The 20,106-nt window shown below is 40.0% G+C and overlaps 1 protein-coding gene across 4 annotated transcripts in view; it reads right to left on the bottom strand.

Moving 5' to 3' along the window:
- Window positions 1-20,106, bottom strand: part of LOC140483890 (uncharacterized) — a 197,255-nt gene that overhangs the window by 26,864 nt on the left and 150,285 nt on the right. For all 4 annotated transcript variants that reach the window (XM_072582704.1, XM_072582713.1, XM_072582686.1 and 1 more), the window contains exons 10-11: window positions 16,420-16,545; window positions 13,794-13,907 (exon numbers count right to left, since the gene is read on the bottom strand). In XM_072582704.1, the coding sequence (XP_072438805.1) occupies window positions 13,794-13,907; window positions 16,420-16,545 (240 nt within the window). The remainder of the gene's footprint in view (window positions 1-13,793; window positions 13,908-16,419; window positions 16,546-20,106) is intronic.

Genomic DNA, 20,106 nt, shown 5'->3' with positions numbered 1-20,106 from the left:
TTAATTTATTGAAAGTGTCGAGAGGAGGCAGTAAATGTGCCACCAACTTCACATCCATTTTGTGCACAGATTACCTTACATTCCCCTGGAGCAGGTTGGACCTAAACCCAGGCTTCCTTGTCTAGAGGTAGATATGCTAACACTTTGCCACAAGAGCTCTCCATTTTAGGTTTATGTTTAATATCACCCTTTGGGTTTGCCAGCCAACTATGTGAACGAAGATAAAACAATGATATCAGATTAAAGTCAACTGAGATAGTTCAGTGGAAAGGGGTTGGCGGTGGGTTGGGGAAATAAATTGGACCAGTCCTCCACTAACTTGTGCTCAGTGTCAAGCTGTATTTCTCATTAAAACCATCAAAGAGACTCTCAAAGCAAGTGGGTCTTCAATAAAAACAAAATTCCATTTCTGGATACAGCAATAAAACTGATGTATGAACAGCAAATGTTCCTCTTGAATGATTAACAGAGGAGAGGGTACAGATGACACACTCAACTCCTCCTATCATGGTGTAAGATCTTTCAGTCATCTAATTTTTAACTATCTACGAACAAATGAGTTGTTGGCAAATGGAATTAACTTAATTCTGGAAAATTGAATAAAGGTTATTAAAATTAACATAAGAAATTGTAATACATACAATTTTAAAGCCTCGTTCCTGACAATAAAGTGCTTCATGAGTTTTGCCTGGTCAAGGTCACAGACTTCTAATTTCACTGAGACTGATTTTATGCGTATCACTTTCAAAGACAAGTATCTGAGGGATAATTTTCTGCTCCTCGAATGAAATATTTCCCAATGTGTTTGAAACTACCTTGCTCTTTTATCTCAAAAGCACACAGTAATTCTTCAGAACAGAGTATTCTCCCCACTCCAACAGTGGTTTAAGATTTATTGCCTGAGCCCGTTTAGAGACTCTTCAACAGCTCACAGGAAGGAAGTGGCGTGTAACAATAAAGCCTGTGGTAACTCTGAGAAACCATAAGCCACGTCTAAAGAGTGCAGGCTACCAACTACGCAATAGAGAAGAGAAGCAGTTTAAAGGAGTCTGTGAGAAAACTATTTAAGATCATTTGTTCTTGTTTTATTGAAGTGAAAAATAAATAGAATATATAGGAATTAAAAACTGTGGAAAGGGAGTATTGGAAATTAATCCAGAACAAATGCAGTTTATAGACTAAACTCAAACCTCAAAAAAGATGAAAGGTATAATTATAGCCTTAGCATCAAAGGAGTGGGGAGATTTTTTTGTGCTATCTCCATCAAAACTGCAAACTTTTTTGACACAATTCATAATCCATTCCTGATGCACAAAGCACACAGTGTTGTTATTTTAAATATTACCGCAAAATGTTGTCTTATTCTCATCCTGTTTAATGTTACTAAATCGAATAATAATAATAATCAATCTTTCCAATACTTGAACCTTGTCTGATTTTGGTTAAAATGGTCTTTTGCAGCTGAGTTGGTAATGATACCTTTTGAGAAACAGATTTTCTTTTGGCTTGAATTTTGCCATAGCCCAGCACTCATTTGTTACAATTGTCGTAAGTCAACAACAGCAACTGGCGTTTATGCAGCATTTTAAACTCATTAAAATGTCCTACTTAGGCATCTTAGGAGATGAATGTACTCATTCTGATTCTATGTTTGAGTGGGGGTACCATTAACAATCTTGAAAATAGAGGTAAAGGGCATGTGCCCAGTTAGGAAGCCACCCCCAACACCTTCCCCACCAACTAATCATACTGGGAGGCTGCAAGGATTTATCTAACTGTCTCCCTGTATGCCAAAGAGTACTATGCTTCCCATCCACACTGTCACACTGTTGTTAAAATACCAGCTGAAGGGGAAATGGTCCTTAATTGCCACTTTTGTGGTTGAATTGACCTCTGATGCGATGACTGTGTGCTGCCTTCCCCAGTCCTGGCAAAATGTCGTGAGAGCATCCCCCCATAAGGAGGTGAGGATGACTCGAGATCTCCCAGCCTCCACCTATCTCCATATAATTTCATGGTTTTTTAAAATTCATTCAACTGACGCAATTATCATTGATAAACCCAACATTTATTGCCAAAGAAGGTAGTGGGTAGCTGACTTATCGAACCACTGTAGAGGTAGTCCTTGGGGTGTTGGAATACCCAAAATGCTGTTAGACACAGAATTCCAGGATGTTAATCCAGCCTCTCAATTCAGTTAAAAGTCAGCCTGCTGTTTAATACATACATGAATGTTTGCCACGCATAGAAAATACATATTTTTTATGTTAGTCTTCACTCTTCTTTTCCAGAAGGTCACAGAACTGTTGCAGTACAGAGGGAGACCATTCAGTTCATTATTTCTGCACCAGCTTGCCAAATAGCCATCATGACTCAGTGTCATTCTATTGCCTTTTCCAAGCAACCTTGCACATTGCTTCCATTTAAATAGTCAGCGAATACCCTCTGGAATACCTTCATTGAACGTGCCTCCTCCAATACACTTCTAGACGGTGCTTTCCACACTCCAGCCACTCGTTGAGTGAAAAACTTTTTCTCACATTGCAAATCTTTTGCAAATGGCAAAGATGTTGATTACTTTAAATTCTTCTCTATCTGCTAAGTAGAGACATGTGAGCATACAACATGTCAAAGTAATTCATGTGATTGGTATTCCTGCCACTAAATTCAATGTCCACCTCTCCCCTACAGACACATTGCAGTTGCAGTGTGCAAAATGTGCAGCCTGTGTGGCATTAGCGTTTTGAGGTTTCTTAAGACAGTACCTCTTAATGCTGTGACCAGCAGGAGATCCAATGCCATAGGAATGCAAGAATCTTCAGGTACCCTCCAAGTCACATAAAATTCCTACATTGTTGCTAGGTCACAATTTTGGAATCCCTTACCTAAAGTCATGGCAATCCCCAACTCTGGCCTAATTGCTGCAACATGCATGTCTATCATTCTATCAACATGCTTGCTTGGATTGAGGCTTAGCAACACCAGAAACCACTTGAAAAAAGGCCAAACTCCATCCACTTTACACATTCTGTTCAGGTACTTTGATTCTACAATAATAATGGAGTTATTGATTAATCTCTGCAATTAATTTCTGTCAAATACCCCAAGACAGTTACAGAAATGAAATGAGGAAATCCTGATGGTATGGAGCTTTCAGAATCATTGGTCCTAAGTAATCTTTTTCTGACCAAGTAAGTTACATTCACCAGATGTCTCAAATTACTCATACATTCCATCTTTAAATATGACTTTTTAAAAAACGACCTTATTTTCATTTGAATGAATCAGTACTGAATACTGGCACTATTTCCCAGGGAGTCTGTTGCACAGATCAAGCACATACGTATGTTTCCAAAGATTTCAAGAGAAATGGTTGATGAATCAAGTTTTGTATGATGAAATTGGAATAACCCTCATTACTTAGCTCTTCATTTTTAAATTTAAAACTGATTGATTGATGTAACTCTCTCACTCATTGATCAAAAAGTAGCAGCTTATTAATTCATTAGAGCTGATTTGCTCAGATCCTCCAAGTTGGTTTTAAACAGCTTTTAAAAATACAATTAACTGTGTGCTTAAACAGGCAGACTGTCCTCAAAGATTAAACAGACATCTGATTTTATAACACAGATGTTTCAATGGCATTTGAAAATCTTCCCTCATTGCAAAGTGAAAGAAATACAAAATCACAACGCAAACTTTGCTGACTTTTACTCAATTGGTTCCATTCACTATCAGAAAAAAGTAAAGGAATCCATTAATTATGCATCAGAATAAGAGGAAAAGCTTTTGTTTGAAGAAAGTGATGTTACAGCTGTGAGAAAATCTTTGATTAATCAAGATGTCAGTTTGTTGGCTGTGGGTCCTCAGCATGTAACAGTAATGTTAATGCAAGTTAGTGTGATTGGATGCTCTGTGAACATTAATCACATTTGGTCAGTCCTGTCTCACACGCACAGGCTTGTTTAGGTAATGGAGCAGTGCCTGAAGGTCAGCAAGGCCACCGCCCAGTTTAAGATGGACTGACAGACCATGTGGGCCCAATCAAGTCAGACAGGAAACTCATTATGATAGTTGAAATGGACAATTATTTTAAAACTTATCCATTATTTACAACAACTCTTCGAAAGAATGATTTGTATGTGGGAATATATTGATGGTGAATAAAAAGCCCCTTTAAGGCATATCATACAAAATGATCTAGTCCTCAGAGCTTAACTCTGAAAAGAGGCATAAACGTACCATTTCCCTCAAGCTACTAGGTTGCTGCAATATTATAGATGCCTAAAAGTGGATTAATCAATGATGGTAAAGAAGCAACTGCATGCATCGCACTCTCTTATTTCAGTCAATTTTACAATTTTGCTGGTTATTTCTAAGTAGATATAACATCTACATAGAGCTGGAAGATCAGCATCTCACTTTCCACCCTGCAGCCTTCAGCACTCAATATTGAGTTCAATAATTTTAGGGCCTGAGCAACTTTGCCCATATCCTTCCACCAACCCCACACACCAGGCCTTGTCATCACATGGGCTGCCACCACAAACAACCTGTTGTCAGCGATTAGCAGCTATTGACTCTCCCATGCTGACCTTTACTCATTTTTCTGTCTGCTCAGTTCTCTCTCTCTCTCTGAGCTTAATCTCTACCTATCGTTTACTTCTCCCCACTCCCCCAACCCATCTTCAGCATATATACCAATCTTTTCCTAGCTACGATCAGTTCTGAAGAAGGTTCACTTGACTTGAAACATTAACTCTGCTTTCTCTGAACAGCTGTGGGCAGACTTGCTAAGTTTTCCCAGCAATTTCGATTTGTGTTCCACATAGCAGGTGCTATTCCTTAAAAGTGTTGGACTGTACGGTTGGTTGATAATGAATGATGAAGCATTATTAGTAGCAAATTAAAACAGATGAGATAAATTATTGGATTTTTCTTTGAATCCTGTATTGTCACATACACCGAATGTGGCACTTATAGTGTCTTTATATTTGAAGTGGAACTCCAGTATGTTGACTATCAGAACAGACCCAGAGGCTACATACAGAGAAAGGATCCCACCCGGGCACTGGCAAATCATCTTACAGAATTCCTGGTGACAGAGTCATAGGGGAGTAGTGCACCCCAGCATCAGCCAAGATACACACTGAGCCAATACTAGTTTCTTACTCATGGAGGAAAATATATTATAACTGCATTTGCTGCGGAGTAAAGATTATACTATACTGTTACAAATTTCACAGTGTGTTGATTCAGTCATAGGATCACACTCAATTAATCAACAAAAGTGAATTCATGTTTTCCTAATTGGCCAAAGGGTTATCCCATCTTTCGTGTGCTTTTCCCATTCTCTTTCTCCACAAGATGGATTTGAGCCATGCCACTACTAGTGCAGTGCCTTCACAGGACAATTTATTTTATTGTGAAAGATTATAATCATCATATAAACTAATGGAGAGAGCAAATTCAAAAGCAAAGTAGATGGATAAGTTGAGATGCTAAGTTTAATTTAAATACAGATTTCTTTCATTTGAATTTTAATGAAAAGGAAGAGGCTGAAGAAGGGAATGAAAAAATGTTCTAAATATTCTAGAGCAGTTAACGTGGTGAAATACTATGGCAGGTCATATTGATAATGGTGTACCATTTCTACTCAGGTAGGACAAACACCAATAACAACAACTTAGTCCTATACAGTATCTTACATGTAATGAAATAACCCAAGTTGCTTCACAGAAGCAATACGTAATAGCAAATCTGACAGTAAGCCACTTTAAATGATATTAGATGACCAAAAATGAGGTAGGTTGTGAAAGGTATCCTACAGGAGAAAAATGTGGTTGAGGCAAAGAAGTGTGGAGAAGGAATTTCAGAGCTTGAGGCCAAGGCAACTGAAGACACGACCATCCATGGCAGAGTAAACATGATCAGCAATACATTGAGAATTAGGGGAGGTCAGTCATCTCCAAGAATTGTGGGATTGGAGATTTCCGAGTAAGGGAGAAGCAAGGAATTTGAAGACATGGATGAGAGCGTTAAAATCAAGATACTGCCTAACAAAAGGCCAGTGAAGGTTAGCAAGCACAATGCTGCCTATGTCCTAACTTGCAATTAGGACACGGACAGCAAGTTAGTCATCCTGAACATCACATTTACAAAGGGTAGAATGTGGAAGATCAGCACAGTGCTTTGGAACAGTCACATCTAGATGTAACAAAGATATAGGGATGTTCTCATTAACAGATGAGCTGAGACTGGGATTAAGTGGAGTATTGTTATAAGGTGTAAAAGGAGGTTTTTAGCATAGTATGATTGTAAGATCTCAGGATCAAATGTGACACCAAGGCTTAAGGTTGCCAGGCAAGAGGTACAGGCTGCTAGATAGGGAATGGATTTTGAACAGATACTCAAAACAATGGGTACATTTACCCCAATATTTCATTTGAGGAAAACTCTGCTCATCCAGAACTGAATGCTAGTTAACAGTTTGATAATTTAGCAACAGTGGAGAAGCCAAGAGATGTGGGGAGGTGGAGCTAGTTATCATCAGCATATGTGTGAATGCTAATTCCATGCCTTTCAACAGTATCACCAAAATGGCGTATGTAGTCGAGAAATAAGAGGGGAGGAGTTGAGGAGAGATCATCAGCATATCAACAGCTTATTGTGAAGCAAAGGAGCAATGATTATACCAAGAAAACTGCCTAAAATATTAATGGATATGAACTAATTTGAGAGCTCAATATAATGTTAACTTACCATAATCCTCTCCTTTAAGAAAAGTGAACCAGCATATTGGACTATTGCCTTTGCACAGCACTGCCATAAATGGACTTCTACATATTTTGAGCAACTCCTACAATTCTGAATTACATGTGACTAACAGATTTAGCATGCATTTCCTGGATAAGCATCTACAGACACAATTCAGATTTGGAAACCTAAATTTTCCCTGAACCATTACCCCCAAAGGTCATTTATCACAAACTTATGTGGCACGAGACATGGATTCAGTAGTATTTTGTGATGACTTCCACTCCTGTGGTCGTATCCTCACACCAGACAGCTATGTCTGTGCTTTGAAATACATTTTTGTCTGGTGTGGTGGAAATCTGGCATGAAATGCTTTGCCCAGAGAGTTCTGCTGGATCCTGAAGTCTGAGCTGCTTTATATCTCAAAGACTGCAGGCAATAATTATAACTTATAATTTCATACCCAAATTGCTGCTGAAGAAACAGATACTTCTCAGGTGAGAAACTGCTTTAGAAAAAAGTTAATCAGGGACTACAGATCATCAGACAAATATAAAGTATACAGACGTTTAGATATTATTTTGTTTTGCAGTCATGTCCATAGTTACTACTACTGTCACTCCTTGGCTAAGAAGCACATTTGTGCAATGTGTGATAGGATTCTTCCCTAACGAGACTTGTCTCCCCGCCCAGAGACTGTCTATGCAAGGATGGAAATCCTGATGTATTATTTGTAATTATGACTTCACCAGGTTAACAGAATATTTAACCCTTATAATGCATGGATTTTTTAAAAATGTGTGATAATGAATGGAAAGCGAACAAATATTCTGAACTCAAAGATTTAGAAGTTAATAATCTGGAGGCTTGTTATTTTTTTTTTAAAAAATCAAACACAATTCCTGTCTGTTATATGTAATCAGCAAATATGTTGGTTGGCTGCACATTCACCCTCACTGAAATGAATTGTATTGTTTGCTGTCTGTGGGATAATTTGGCTCATTTCTTATTTCTTTATGTCTAAATTCATTTTTTTTTATAGATCAAGTGAGTTTTGTGCACAAGAAATTACTCTTCATTGCCACATGATCACATCCTATTTGCAAATTGAAATCGAAGACAATGACTTCAACTGCTGCCTGCAAATTTGGCACTGGCTCAGTTAACAGATTGCTGAAAAGTACAGCTGTAAATGTGCTGAGGAACTGACTTTAGAATAGTGTTCAGATCTCAGTTAACATTGTAGGAACATTAGATTCAAATATAAAATGTCCCGGTCTTGAAAGTAATTTATTAAGTGTATCTTTTCCTCAGATTTTACAAGTACTCATTAAAGGCCTCATCTAAGAAAACATTCTTCTAATCTAAGCCCAAATAGTGAGTGTCAGCAGATGATTTGATTCTGGGGGCATATCACAGCTGGAACAGATTATTAACAACAACAACTTGCATTTTTGGTGCACCTAAAGTAGCCAACTTGCAAGTGGTAAACTCCAACAAACAATGATGCAATTTGTTTTTAATTAATTGACAGGCTATGGATGTTTTAATCAAGGCCAGTGGTTATGGCCATTCCAATATGACTGCGTGATTTGTTAAACCATTTCAATAATCCAAAGCCAACAGTTCTAATCATGGAATACCATTCAAGAATTTGGATAAAAATTTTGGAACCCAAATTATCTCAGTCACTAATTAACAAATGCCTTGTGACAAGTTACTATGTTTTGGTGAATAGATATCTCTGACAAAATGCTACCAAAGGGAGGTTTAAGTTAGAAAGAAAGGCTGGGACTGCTTTCGCTGGAGTATAGGAAGCTCAAAGGTCAAGGACAAAAGGGTAACTAGGGAGAGAATAGGGTTCTTCAAAGATTAGCAAGGCAGCCTTTGTGTGGAGCTGCAGAAAATGGGGGAGATACTAAATGAGTATTTTGCATCAGTATTTACTGTGGAAAAGGATATGGAAGATATAGACTGTGGGGAAATAGATGGTGACATCTTGCAAACTGTCCAGATTACAGAGGAGGAAGTGCTGGATGCCTTGAAACGGTTAAAGGTGGATAAATCCCCATGACCTGATCAGGTGTACCCCAGAACACTGTGGGAAGCTAGAGAAGTGATTGCTGGGCCTCTCGCTGAGATATTTGTATCATCGATAGTCACAGGTGAGGTGCTGGAAGACTGGAGTTTGGCCAACATGTTGCCACTATTTATGAAGGGTGGTAAGGACAAGCCAGGGAACTATAGATCGGTGAGCCTGACCTTGGTGGTGGGCAAGCTTTTTTAGATTACTTACAATGTGGAAACAGGTCCTTTGACCCAACAAGTCCACACTGACCCAACGAAGCGTAAACCACCTAGACCCATTCCCCTACGTTTACCCCTTCACCTAACACTACGGACAATTTAGCATGGCCAATTCACCTAACCTGCACATTTTTGGACTGTGGGAGGAAACCGGAGCACCCAGAGGAAACCCACGCAGACACGGGGGAATGTACAAACTCCACACAGCCAGTTGCCTGAGGCGGGAATTGAACCCGGGTCTCTGGTGCTGCGAGGCAGCAGTGCTAACCACTGTGCCACCATGCCACCCACTGTTGTTGGAAGGTATCCTGAGGGACAGGATGTACATGTATTTGGAAAGGCAAGGAATGATTAGGTATAGCCAACATGGCTTTGTCTGTGGGAAATCATGTCTCACAACCTTGATTGTTTTTGAAGAAGTAGCAAAGAGGATTGATGAGGGCAGAACGGTAGATGTGATCTATATGGACTTCAGTAAGGCGTTCAACAAGGTTCCCCATGGGAGACTGATCAGCAAGGTTAGATCTCATGGAATACAAGGAGAACTAGCCATTTGGATACAGAACTGGCTCCAAGGTAGAAGACAAGAGGGTGATATTGGAGTGTTGTTTTTGAGACTGTAGGTCTGTGACCAGTGGAGTGCCACAAGGATCAGTGCTGGGTCCATTACTTTTTGTCATTTACATAAATGAATTGGATGCGAGCATAAGAGGTACAGTTAGTAAGTTTGCAGATGACACCAAAATTGGAGGTGTCGTGGACAGTGAAGAGGATTACCTCAAATTACAACAGGGTCTGGACCAGATGGGCCAATGGGCTGAGAAGTGGCAGATGGAGTTTAATTCAGATAAATGCGTGGTGCTGCATTTTGCGAAAGCAAATCTTAGCAGGACTTATACACTTAATGTCTTAGGGAGTGTTGCTGAACAAAGAGACCTTGGAGTGCAGGTTCATAGCTCCTTGAAAGTGTAGTCGCAGGTGGATAGGGTAGTGAAGAAGGCTTTTGGTATGCTTTCCTTTCTTGGTCAGAGTATTGAGTACAGGAGTTGGGAGGTCATGTTGCGGCCGTATAGGACATTGGTTAGACCACTGTTGGCATATTGCATGCAATTCTGGTCTCCTTCCTGCCAGAAAGATATTGTGAAACTTGAAAGGGTTCAGAAAGGATTTCCAAGGATGTTGCCAGGGTTGGAGGATTTGAGCTATAGGGAGAGGCTGAACAGGCTGGGGTTGTTTTCCCTGGAGTGTCGGAGGCTGAGGGGTGACCTTATAGAGGTTTACAAAATTACGAGGGGCATGGATTGGGTAAACAGGCAATTTTCACTGGGGTCTGGGAGTCCAGAACTAGAGGGCATAGGTTTAGGGTGAGAGGGCAAAGATATAAAAGAGACCTAAGGGGCAACTTTTTCACACAACGTGTATGGAATGAGCTGCCAGAGAAAGTGGTGGAGGCTGGTACAATTGCAACATTTAAGAGGCATTTGGATGGGTATATGAATAGGAAGGGTTTGGAGGGATATGGGCCAGGTGCTGGCAGGTGGGACTAGATTGGGTTGGGATATCTGGTCAACATGGACGGGTTGGACGGAAGGGTCTGTTTCCATGCTGTACATCCCTATGACTCTTATAAATTTTTATAAAATCATGAGGGGTATAGATAGGGTTAATGGTAAGTGTCTTTTCCCGAGGATAGGGGCGCACATTTTTAAGGTGAAAAGAGAGAGGTTTATAAAAGGACATGAGGGACACATATTTTATACATAGGGTGATTCGCAAGTGGAGTGAACATCCTGAGGAAGTGGTGGATGTAGGCACAATTACAACATTTAAAAGACATTTGGATAAGGACATGAATAGGAAGGGATCGGAGAGATACAGGCCAGGAGCAGTCAGTTGAGACTAGTTTAGTTTGGAGTTATGTTGGGCATGTTTGGACTTAAAGGTCCGATTCTGTGCTGCATGACTTTATGACTCCATCATAAAGTAGGGGGTGTGGCATTATAATTGCCATGCTTCTAAACCCAATAAGAAAGAGTGCAGGAGGGCATGCCAAAAGCAGAAGGTATACCTAAAAATGAGGTGTCAACCTTTGGAAGCCACTACACAGGACTATCTGCACGCCAAGCATAAGCAGCAAGTGACATAAGCAAGCCCAAGGCCAATAGATCAATTCTAAGCTTTGCAGTTCGACCATATTTAGTCATGAATGGTAGAAGACAATTAATCAACTAACAGGAGATGGAAGTTCCAGCATTAGCTCCACCCTCAATGATGAGGAAGCCTAGTATGCAACTGCAAGTGATGAGGGTGAAATATTTGCATTCTTCTTCAGCCTGAAGTGTTGAGTGGATGATTCATCTCAGCCTCCTCCTGAACTCCTCAGCATCACAGATGCCGGTCTTCAATCAATTTCACTCACAAGTTATCAGGAAATGGCTGAAGGCACTGGAGACTGGAACATCTATGGCACTGACAACAATCTGGCAATTGTACTAAAAACTTGTGCTCCAGAACTAACTCGACCTCTAATCAAGCTGCTAATAACATTGCCACCTGTCCACATCCTGGTAATTACTGGCCAAACAGTGGACTCTAGATCATAAGCAAAGAAACAAAAGGAGGTGCGGACTGTACAATCAAACAGCACTTGCAAATGATTAATCAGCTCACTGACTCTCAGACTGAGCTGAACTCAAGGTGTGAGGCAAGAGTGATATCAAGGCAGCATTGGATCAAGTGTGACATCAAAGAGCCCTAACCAAACTGGAGTCAATGAGAATTAGGGCAAAAACTTTGCAATGTTTAAAATCAATACCTATCACAAAGGAAAATGGTTGTAATTGTCAGAAGTCAATCATTTCAGCTTCAGGACATCAGGGGAATGACCTTGACTCAAATATCTTTAACTGCTTCATCAATGACCTCTTCTTCATCAGAATTGGGGATGTTTTCTAATGATTGCATGATGTTCAGTATCCTTTACAGTTCCTCAGATAATCCTTGTCCATATGCAGCAAGATCTGGTCATCAGGGCTTGGGTTGCGAAGTGGCAAGTAATATTCACGCTACAAGTGCTAGGCAATGACCATTGAAAAGAAATAATCTAACCATCACCCCATTGATATTTAGTAATATTACCATCACTGAATCCCCCATCTACATCTTGGAGGTTAACATTGACCAGAAATTGTACTGGACTACCCAGATACATACTGTGGAAGAAAGTGATGACTGCAGATGCTGGAGATCAAGGTCAAGAGTGTAGTGCTAGAAAAGCACTGCAGGTCAGGCAGCATCCGAGGAGCAGGAGTTTCCTGATGAAGTGTTTTTGCCCGAAACATCAATCCTCCTGCTCCTCAGATGCTGCCTGACCTGCTGTTCTTTTCCAGTATAACACTCATGTACATACAGTGTCTACAAGAGCAGTCAGAGGCTAGGCATTCTGTCCTCATCTACAAGGCACAAGTCAAGGGTTAGTCTAATGGAATACTGCCCATTTTCCCTCCCTAATGGCATTGTGAGTCCACCTACATCACATGGACTGAAGCAGTTCAAGAAGGCAACTCACCACTATCTTCTCAAAGGCATCTGGGGTGGGCAATGAATGCTGGCCAGCCAGCGATGTCCACCTCCCATTAGAAAATAAAAAACATTGCTTGGAATGTGCAGCTCTGACAAAACTCAAGTAGTTTGACACCATCTAAAACAAAGCAGCAACCTTCAACATTTCTCCCAACAACAGAGCACCAGAGGCAACAGTAGACACAATCGAAACAGTGCACTGTAGCAACTCATCAAGACTTCTTTGAAGACGCCATCCAATTCTACAACCCTCACCATCTACAGGGACTAGGAAACAGATATATGGGAATACACTACCTGCAAGTTTTCATCCAAGCCACATGCCATCCTGACTGGGAACTACATTGTCATTTTGTTAATCTTGGTGGGTCAAATTCCTGCAACTCTTTCCCTCATAGCATGATGGGTGCAGCTTCCTGCTACTGACTGCACTTGTTTAATAAGGTAGCTTAGCACAACATTGCCAATGAATGTTAGCTTTGCCAGTGAATCCACATCCCATGAACAAATTAGAAACTTGAAGGGTCAGAAATCAGGTTCTATGTAACAGACAATTACGATGTCGATTTCAGAATGTCTACCTACCATAGGCTTTAAAGTGGCATATTCTTATATTCATACAATCCCTGTCATGCAGAAGCAAGTCGTTCAGCTCAAGTCCACACCCATCCTTCGAAGAGCATCTCACCTAAACCCACCCCTCTGTGGTATCCCTGTAACCCTTATTTCCCATGGCCAATCCACCAAGGCTACACATCTTTGGACTGCAGGAGGAAACCCACGCAGACACAGGGAGAATGTGCAAACTCCACACAGACAGTCATCCAAGGCTGGAATCGAACTCAATCCTTGGTGCTGTGAGGCAGCAGTGCTAACCACTGAGTCACTATATTCTTCATTGCAAAGCATCTGGCTTTTGCCAGTTTACCAAATGCTTGAGCAAGATGTTACAATTTGTGATAAAAACATGAAGAATAAATTGCTATTTAAAAGTTGTTTTCCGTATGCCCATCATTACGATATTGTTTCTAATCATCATCATCCCATTATGGTAAAGATATAATGGGTTTACTTGAAATATGTGATGAATTGTTCATTTCAACACTTCAAACAATGAGCTTTCATAATTAATACATCTTTAGGCTTACCTTGTTCACACAAAGCACCACCATAGCTTGGTAAGCAGATACAACTGAAGCAGTTGGCACCATCAATACATGTGGCTCCATTACGGCAAGGATTGGATTGACATTCATCTATATCTGTATGAGATATAAGTGGTTAGTGATTAATTAAACCGAGAATTGCTTTCATTATTGCTGTATCTTGTGTGCACCAGAACTAAAGCAGCCAGCAAACCGAACCATGTGAATTGGCATCTTCAAAGAGCAGAACCAGGAAGTGGCTTCTTTGAAAGTTTAGACCAACTTCCTAAAAGCTGAAAGCATCCCTTAATTAATCAGGATGGTATTACTGCTCAAAACTTTACTGGCTCTTCCTGTGTCTTTATCTAAACAAACAGTGGCACTTAAACTATTTTAAAAAATACTGCCGCAACTTAACATGAAAAAGCTTGAGCTGTCAGATGTACTTGGGACAAATCTGAAACTCAAAGCAAATACAATAAATAATTAAATTCAAACGATCAGAAACAATTCTTCCAGGTAACCAAGGCTTCAAGTGGATATTTTGCAGATAAAAAGATTGTAAAATGTCCTTAAAGGATCAGTATTAAATGGATGTCTTAGGCACATAATGGCTATCCCATCTAGCATGGGATAGCATGGTAAATAAGGGGCATGTGTAGAGTGGATGGAGGTGAAGGTGTGAGGACCTGATGTTGATCATTAAATCAGTGGTTAGCACTGCTGTCTCACAGCGTCAGGGACCCAGGTTTGACCCAGCCTTGGGTGACTGTCTGTGTGGAGTTTGCACATTCTCCCCGTGTCTGCGTGGGTTTCCTCCAAGTGCTCTGGTTTCTTCCCACAGTCCAAAGATGTGCAGTCCAGGTGAATTGACCATGCTAAATTGCCCGTGGGTTACTCTTCAGAGGGTCGGTGTGGACTTGTTGAGCTGAAGGGCCTGTTTCCACACTGTAGGGAATCTAATTTAATCTATTCTAATCTAAATCTGGGTTAATGTTCCAGTAAAAAGTGGTAGACATTCCACCTGCTGGCCTCACCATCTTCCTTGAATGAGAATGTGGTGGCTGTGTACCCTTTAAGTTGACAGATCTCCTGACTTGGGAATGCTTCTGACTTGACCTCCCAACCTCCGCTATGAAAATCTATGATAAAGAGTCTTGGAATCCCTATGGCACAGAAAGAGATCATTCAGGATCAGTGGAATCTAATCTTTCTCACTCAGTCCATTCCCCTCTGAATCCTTTAGCCCGAGAGTTTCAGTACTCTCCATTGTCCACCCCATTTCCTTTGGAAATCATCCATCATTCCCACTTCTACCACCCTCATAGGCAACGAGTTCCAGATCATTACTACTTACTACATGAAAAAAGCTCTTCCTGACTGCCCTTCCCCTTCATCTCACACACATAACCTTAAATTTGTATTCCCAATCCTTGTAAAATGAACTAATGTCAAAAAGCATCCAAAATGTATCAATTCTTTTACATATATCAAATCTTTAATGTGGCAATATGGGAATGTTCTCTGCCCTATTAAATCTGCTTTAATATTCCCTTAATGCATTACTTCCTCCAGTGGTAGTAACTTAAATATGCTATTCTTAATCTTACCAGAGGATGGCACTAGTACACTCTGAATGAAAAGCATGCAGCTTGTTCTTGATGTTTGCTCCAGACAAGCTGCCTCTTTCTTCAGCAAATCACAAGAAGCTCACCTAAAGGTAATCAATTCCTCTGCCTAATTATGAGTAATTCTATGATTCAATGATGAAATTCAATTGGACCCTCAGTATTAAATTCATTCTGAAAGACTAAACGGTTTTGGGCTACAGTTTTGGTTTACTACAACAAGGAGATTTGTTGTCCCTGGGGAAGTATAAGAGGCTGGCTAAAGTTCCTGGGTGAGTAAAGATGTACTTTATTCCCTGTGGACTTTCTTAAATCGTTTCTTCCATGCCTGGAGACATCAGAAATGCCCTGTCACTCCTGTATCCTGCCCCATTATGGCAAAAAGGATGGAAAAGGTGAGATCTGGAATCACTGGATCATTGATGTGTCATCTGAATATGTGGAGGGACTTACTCAATGACTGACATAGCTTTTATTGATAGCAGTTAGTGGAAAGCTTATGGAATTTAGCACAGGCTGATACCTTACCCTCATCCATCAGTGATTCACCAGAATTGGTGTATAAACAGAGGATAACATCTAGCTTAAATACATGGAGTGCATTTGTGAAGATTGTTGCTATGTCAGTGAGATAAGATTACTAGTTGTGAGACTGAATTCTGAATTTATGAACAAAAGATTTGCATATGCTTGGAGCAGATTTGTTTTTTCTCTGACACAGTATATTGAATTGTTTCCCGCAGTCAAGATTTGTGACTTGCATTTTATAGCTGCATCAGACCCAGTAGTACCAGTAACGAGAGTGTACTTCAGATTACATTAACACTGTGCATGAAATGCAATTCCCGTGTCATGATGGAAACAGAATTGGATTGCTGCATTACTTGTGGGTATCACCTCTGATTAAAAAACATAAAATTCCTATAATCTTAGCATTCTAATAATGAATATATTGAAAGCATTGTATATCACTAAAACATTGCAGAGTGTCCTGCCCTTACCTAGTTCACAGTGCTCCCCAGTGAATCCTGGCAAACAGGTACAAATATAACTTGTTTCTCGTGGGTAACAACTGCCTCCATTTTGGCAGGGGAATTCTTCACATGGGTTAACCTGTGCTATGAGAACTGAAAGCATAAAGAACGCATAAGCATGGTTACTTCCTTAGCTGGGTATATTTCCTTTTTGCAGATAAAGAGAAGAAAAATCACAATATGAATGATTACAGCCATATACCATTATTAAATTTAATGGTATATACTGAATGGAATTCAGTTCATTGATGTTTTTACAAGATAGTTGCTTAATTTCAAATGCATAAAATTGGAATACCACTTCTGCAAATCAATCCCACATTTTGTTTTTCATTGAGGAGGACAACCAGGTTCCGTAAAAAAAACCTTCGGCGAACCTGTCACAAAAGGGTTAACATCTTTGCAAAGTGTTTTGTAAGATTGTCAAAACTTCAGAGAAGGTGATAATCAAAAATCTTATTCAGTGACTCTTTTTCTTTTGCATATATGGTTCATTCTTAACAGCAGATAGAAAATAGTTGCAAGTTCAAGCAGAACGTCAAGTGCACAGCCACAGCACAAGCAGAAAGTCCAGTTTTGGAGAAGAGTGATTTTAGGGACAAGTTGCCGAATGTTAATATTGTAATCTTGCTAATGACATATAAGTTCTCTCCTTAGAAACCATTAGTCAGATATTTTGAGCATAAGTCAAAGAAAATACATTTGAGAAGAACAAACGATTAAGTAAGAAAATGACTGAAAGAAAACAAAATCTGCAAAAAGGTGCATTGATTTATTTTAGAGCTTTGTGAAGTATTTCCTTCATGCAAGAGTACAAATATTTGAAAGCTGTTAGATGAACATAACTAATCAAAAAAAATCTGACAACTGATCATTTGTCAGAGCACCCCGGTGGTTTGAACCAATAGCTTGCAAAAGCAGAATTGTCAGTTCCATAACCATGCGCTAAGGGAAATAAGGAGAAACTTTTTCAGCCAGAGGGTGATGAATCTATGGAATTCATTGCCACAGAAGGCTGGGGAGGCCAGGTCATTGAGGATACTTAAGACAGAGATGGATAGGTTCTTGAGTAACAAGGGGATCAAGGGTTACAGGGGATAAGCACGAGAATGGTGTTGAGAAACTTATCAGCCATGATAAGTTGATGGGCTGAATGGCCTAATTTCTGCTCCTATATCTTACGGTCTTCTGGTCTTATGACATATGGGACTCAATCAATCAATTTCCTTAACCAATGAGGATTAAGGATTCAGAGGGAAAAGCTATATGACTGAGGAAGGAGGAGAAATGAGAATTAAATTGGTTATAGAGAAAAATACAAAAAGAGGGAAAGATAAACCAAATCTCCCACCTGAAGGAATGACTCCACAATTTTGGGCCAAAGGAGTCGATGAGCATTGTATTAGCAATTGACAATTAGGTACATGGTATCTTAATTACTGGATTTTAACATTTTGCAGTGAATTTATCAAGCTATTCATGTGCTAAAACAGTAGGTTCTTAGAACAAGAAGGCTGAGAAAGAGACAAGCTTATGTGAAGTAATTGGCAGAGTGGTGTAAAACAAATAGCAAGATCTGAAGATAACACATTTCTTGGTGCAATTAACCTGTTAACTGATCTGCAGTTATGATTTGGAGATGCTGGTATTGCACTGGAGTGTACAATGTTAAAAAAATCACACAACACCAGGTTATAGTCCAACAGGTTTAATTGGAAGCACTAGCTTTCAGAGGGTCTCTCCTTCATCAGGTGGTTGCAATTAAAATAAGCATGTACCAGTAATACATTGTGTATTGGTCAGTAGGTTCCATGACACACTGCAGGCCAGCTCAAATATTGAAGAGTCAGACCTCCATCCCTCAATGGGAGTCAGTCCCACCCTCTGGTGCTTTCTGGTCATTTTGACTGGCTAAGTTTCAGAACCCCAACAGTGCCAGAACTCCATAATGAATACTGCAACCAGTTAGAGTCAAAAACAAAATGCAGATGCTGGAATCCAATGTGGACAAGAGGCTGGAAGAACGCAGTAAACAAGGCAGTATTAAGAGATGGAGAAGTCAACGTTTTGGGTATAACCCTTCTTCAGGAATGAGGGTCAGGGTAGGGAGAGCTCCCAGCCTTCCCCTACCCTCAATGCCATTCCTGACGAAGGGTTATATTCGAAACACTGACTTCTCCACCTCCTGATGCTGCCTGGCTTGCTGTGTTCTTCCAGCCTCCTGCTAAACTGCAACCAGTGCGAGAATGAAGGCTCCATTGAGCCCCAGATCCAGGTAGGTAAGCATTGGATGGGGAGGATTTGGCAACATGAAAGAAGAGGCAAGGGTGATACATTCATGGATTAGTCTCTAATTCTAAAGGATGATACATGTCCACTGTTAGAACTGATTAAAAGAAACATTAGAACACCCCAAAACTCAAAGGACGAATTGAAATATTCATTAACCTTGAGGATTCCAGATACCAATCATGTGACTGTGGTTCCAAGTTAAAATTTTACACCTCAAGGATACCCTAAAGTTTAGACCGTATATTCCTTTCATCTTCCTCGCCTGATGAACTCTATCCACTTTTAAGTTTGGAGTTGTCTGCATATGTGCTTGATACTGTGTCTTTATGAATTTCTCTTTATTTCACTTAAGAAAATATTGTATTTGGTGCCTCATAGGCAGACTAGACTTTGGGTAATCTCTTTTCTATTAGGGAGTAAAGTAGCAATGAAAGGAGTTCTAGAAATAGTGTTATTAGTATTAATAGGAGGGTTAAAAAGAAAGTGCATGATGCCTAAAAATGAGTTCTGCAGTTCCCACTCGATTCTAAATTGTCACAATATACAATAACACATATTGCAACACAAAGGAAGGAGATAAGAGGAATTAAAAATCCAGACAAGACAACGGAGTTACCATGGAAACTAACAAACCCAAGGTCTAAATATTGAAATAAAATGGGCTTGCATGAGTTTGAGAATGATAAATACATGCTGATAATTCTATTCTTCTTAGAAGTTCTTTGGTTAACCAAGATGAGATGTTCCCTTGCATATACTAATATCTTTGCTTGAATCAACCACACTAACTGAGAGTGGTTGTTTTTCACCACAACAGAGAGAGAGGTATAGACACAGACTTAAATGAACATAAATGTTTGTTGGCAGTCAACTGAGTACGCTAAAAACAAGGGAACTAAATCACCCCTCTTCACCTTGGAATAATACATTATCCCCCAAAAATTCCTGCACACTTGCTTCTTTTCTCTCTTCCCTCCCAGCTTAAATTTGTTTCGTTACATTTTAAATGTTGTTCCTTTGTAATGTCCTGCAATCCTAAGGGAGAATCTTATATTAGAAACATAAAACTTCCTGATGGGACTGAACAGGCTAGATGTGGGAAGAATGTTCCTGATGTTGGGCAAGTCCAGAACTAGGAGTCACAGTCTAAGAATAAGTGGAAAGCCATTCAGGACTGAGAGGAGGAAGAATCTCTTCACTCGGAGAGTTGTGAACCTCTGGAATTCACTCTTGCAGGAAGCTGTTGGGGCCAGCTCGTTAGATATATTCAAGAGGGAGCTGGATGTAGCCCTTGCAGCTAAAGAGATCAAGGGGTACAGGGAAATACTGAGATTACCTGATCACCCATGGTGGTATTGAATG

This window comes from Chiloscyllium punctatum, chromosome 2 (assembly GCF_047496795.1).
Source record: "Chiloscyllium punctatum isolate Juve2018m chromosome 2, sChiPun1.3, whole genome shotgun sequence".
Lineage (NCBI taxonomy): Eukaryota > Metazoa > Chordata > Chondrichthyes > Orectolobiformes > Hemiscylliidae > Chiloscyllium > Chiloscyllium punctatum.
This window is presented reverse-complemented; position numbering and strand designations above follow the sequence as displayed.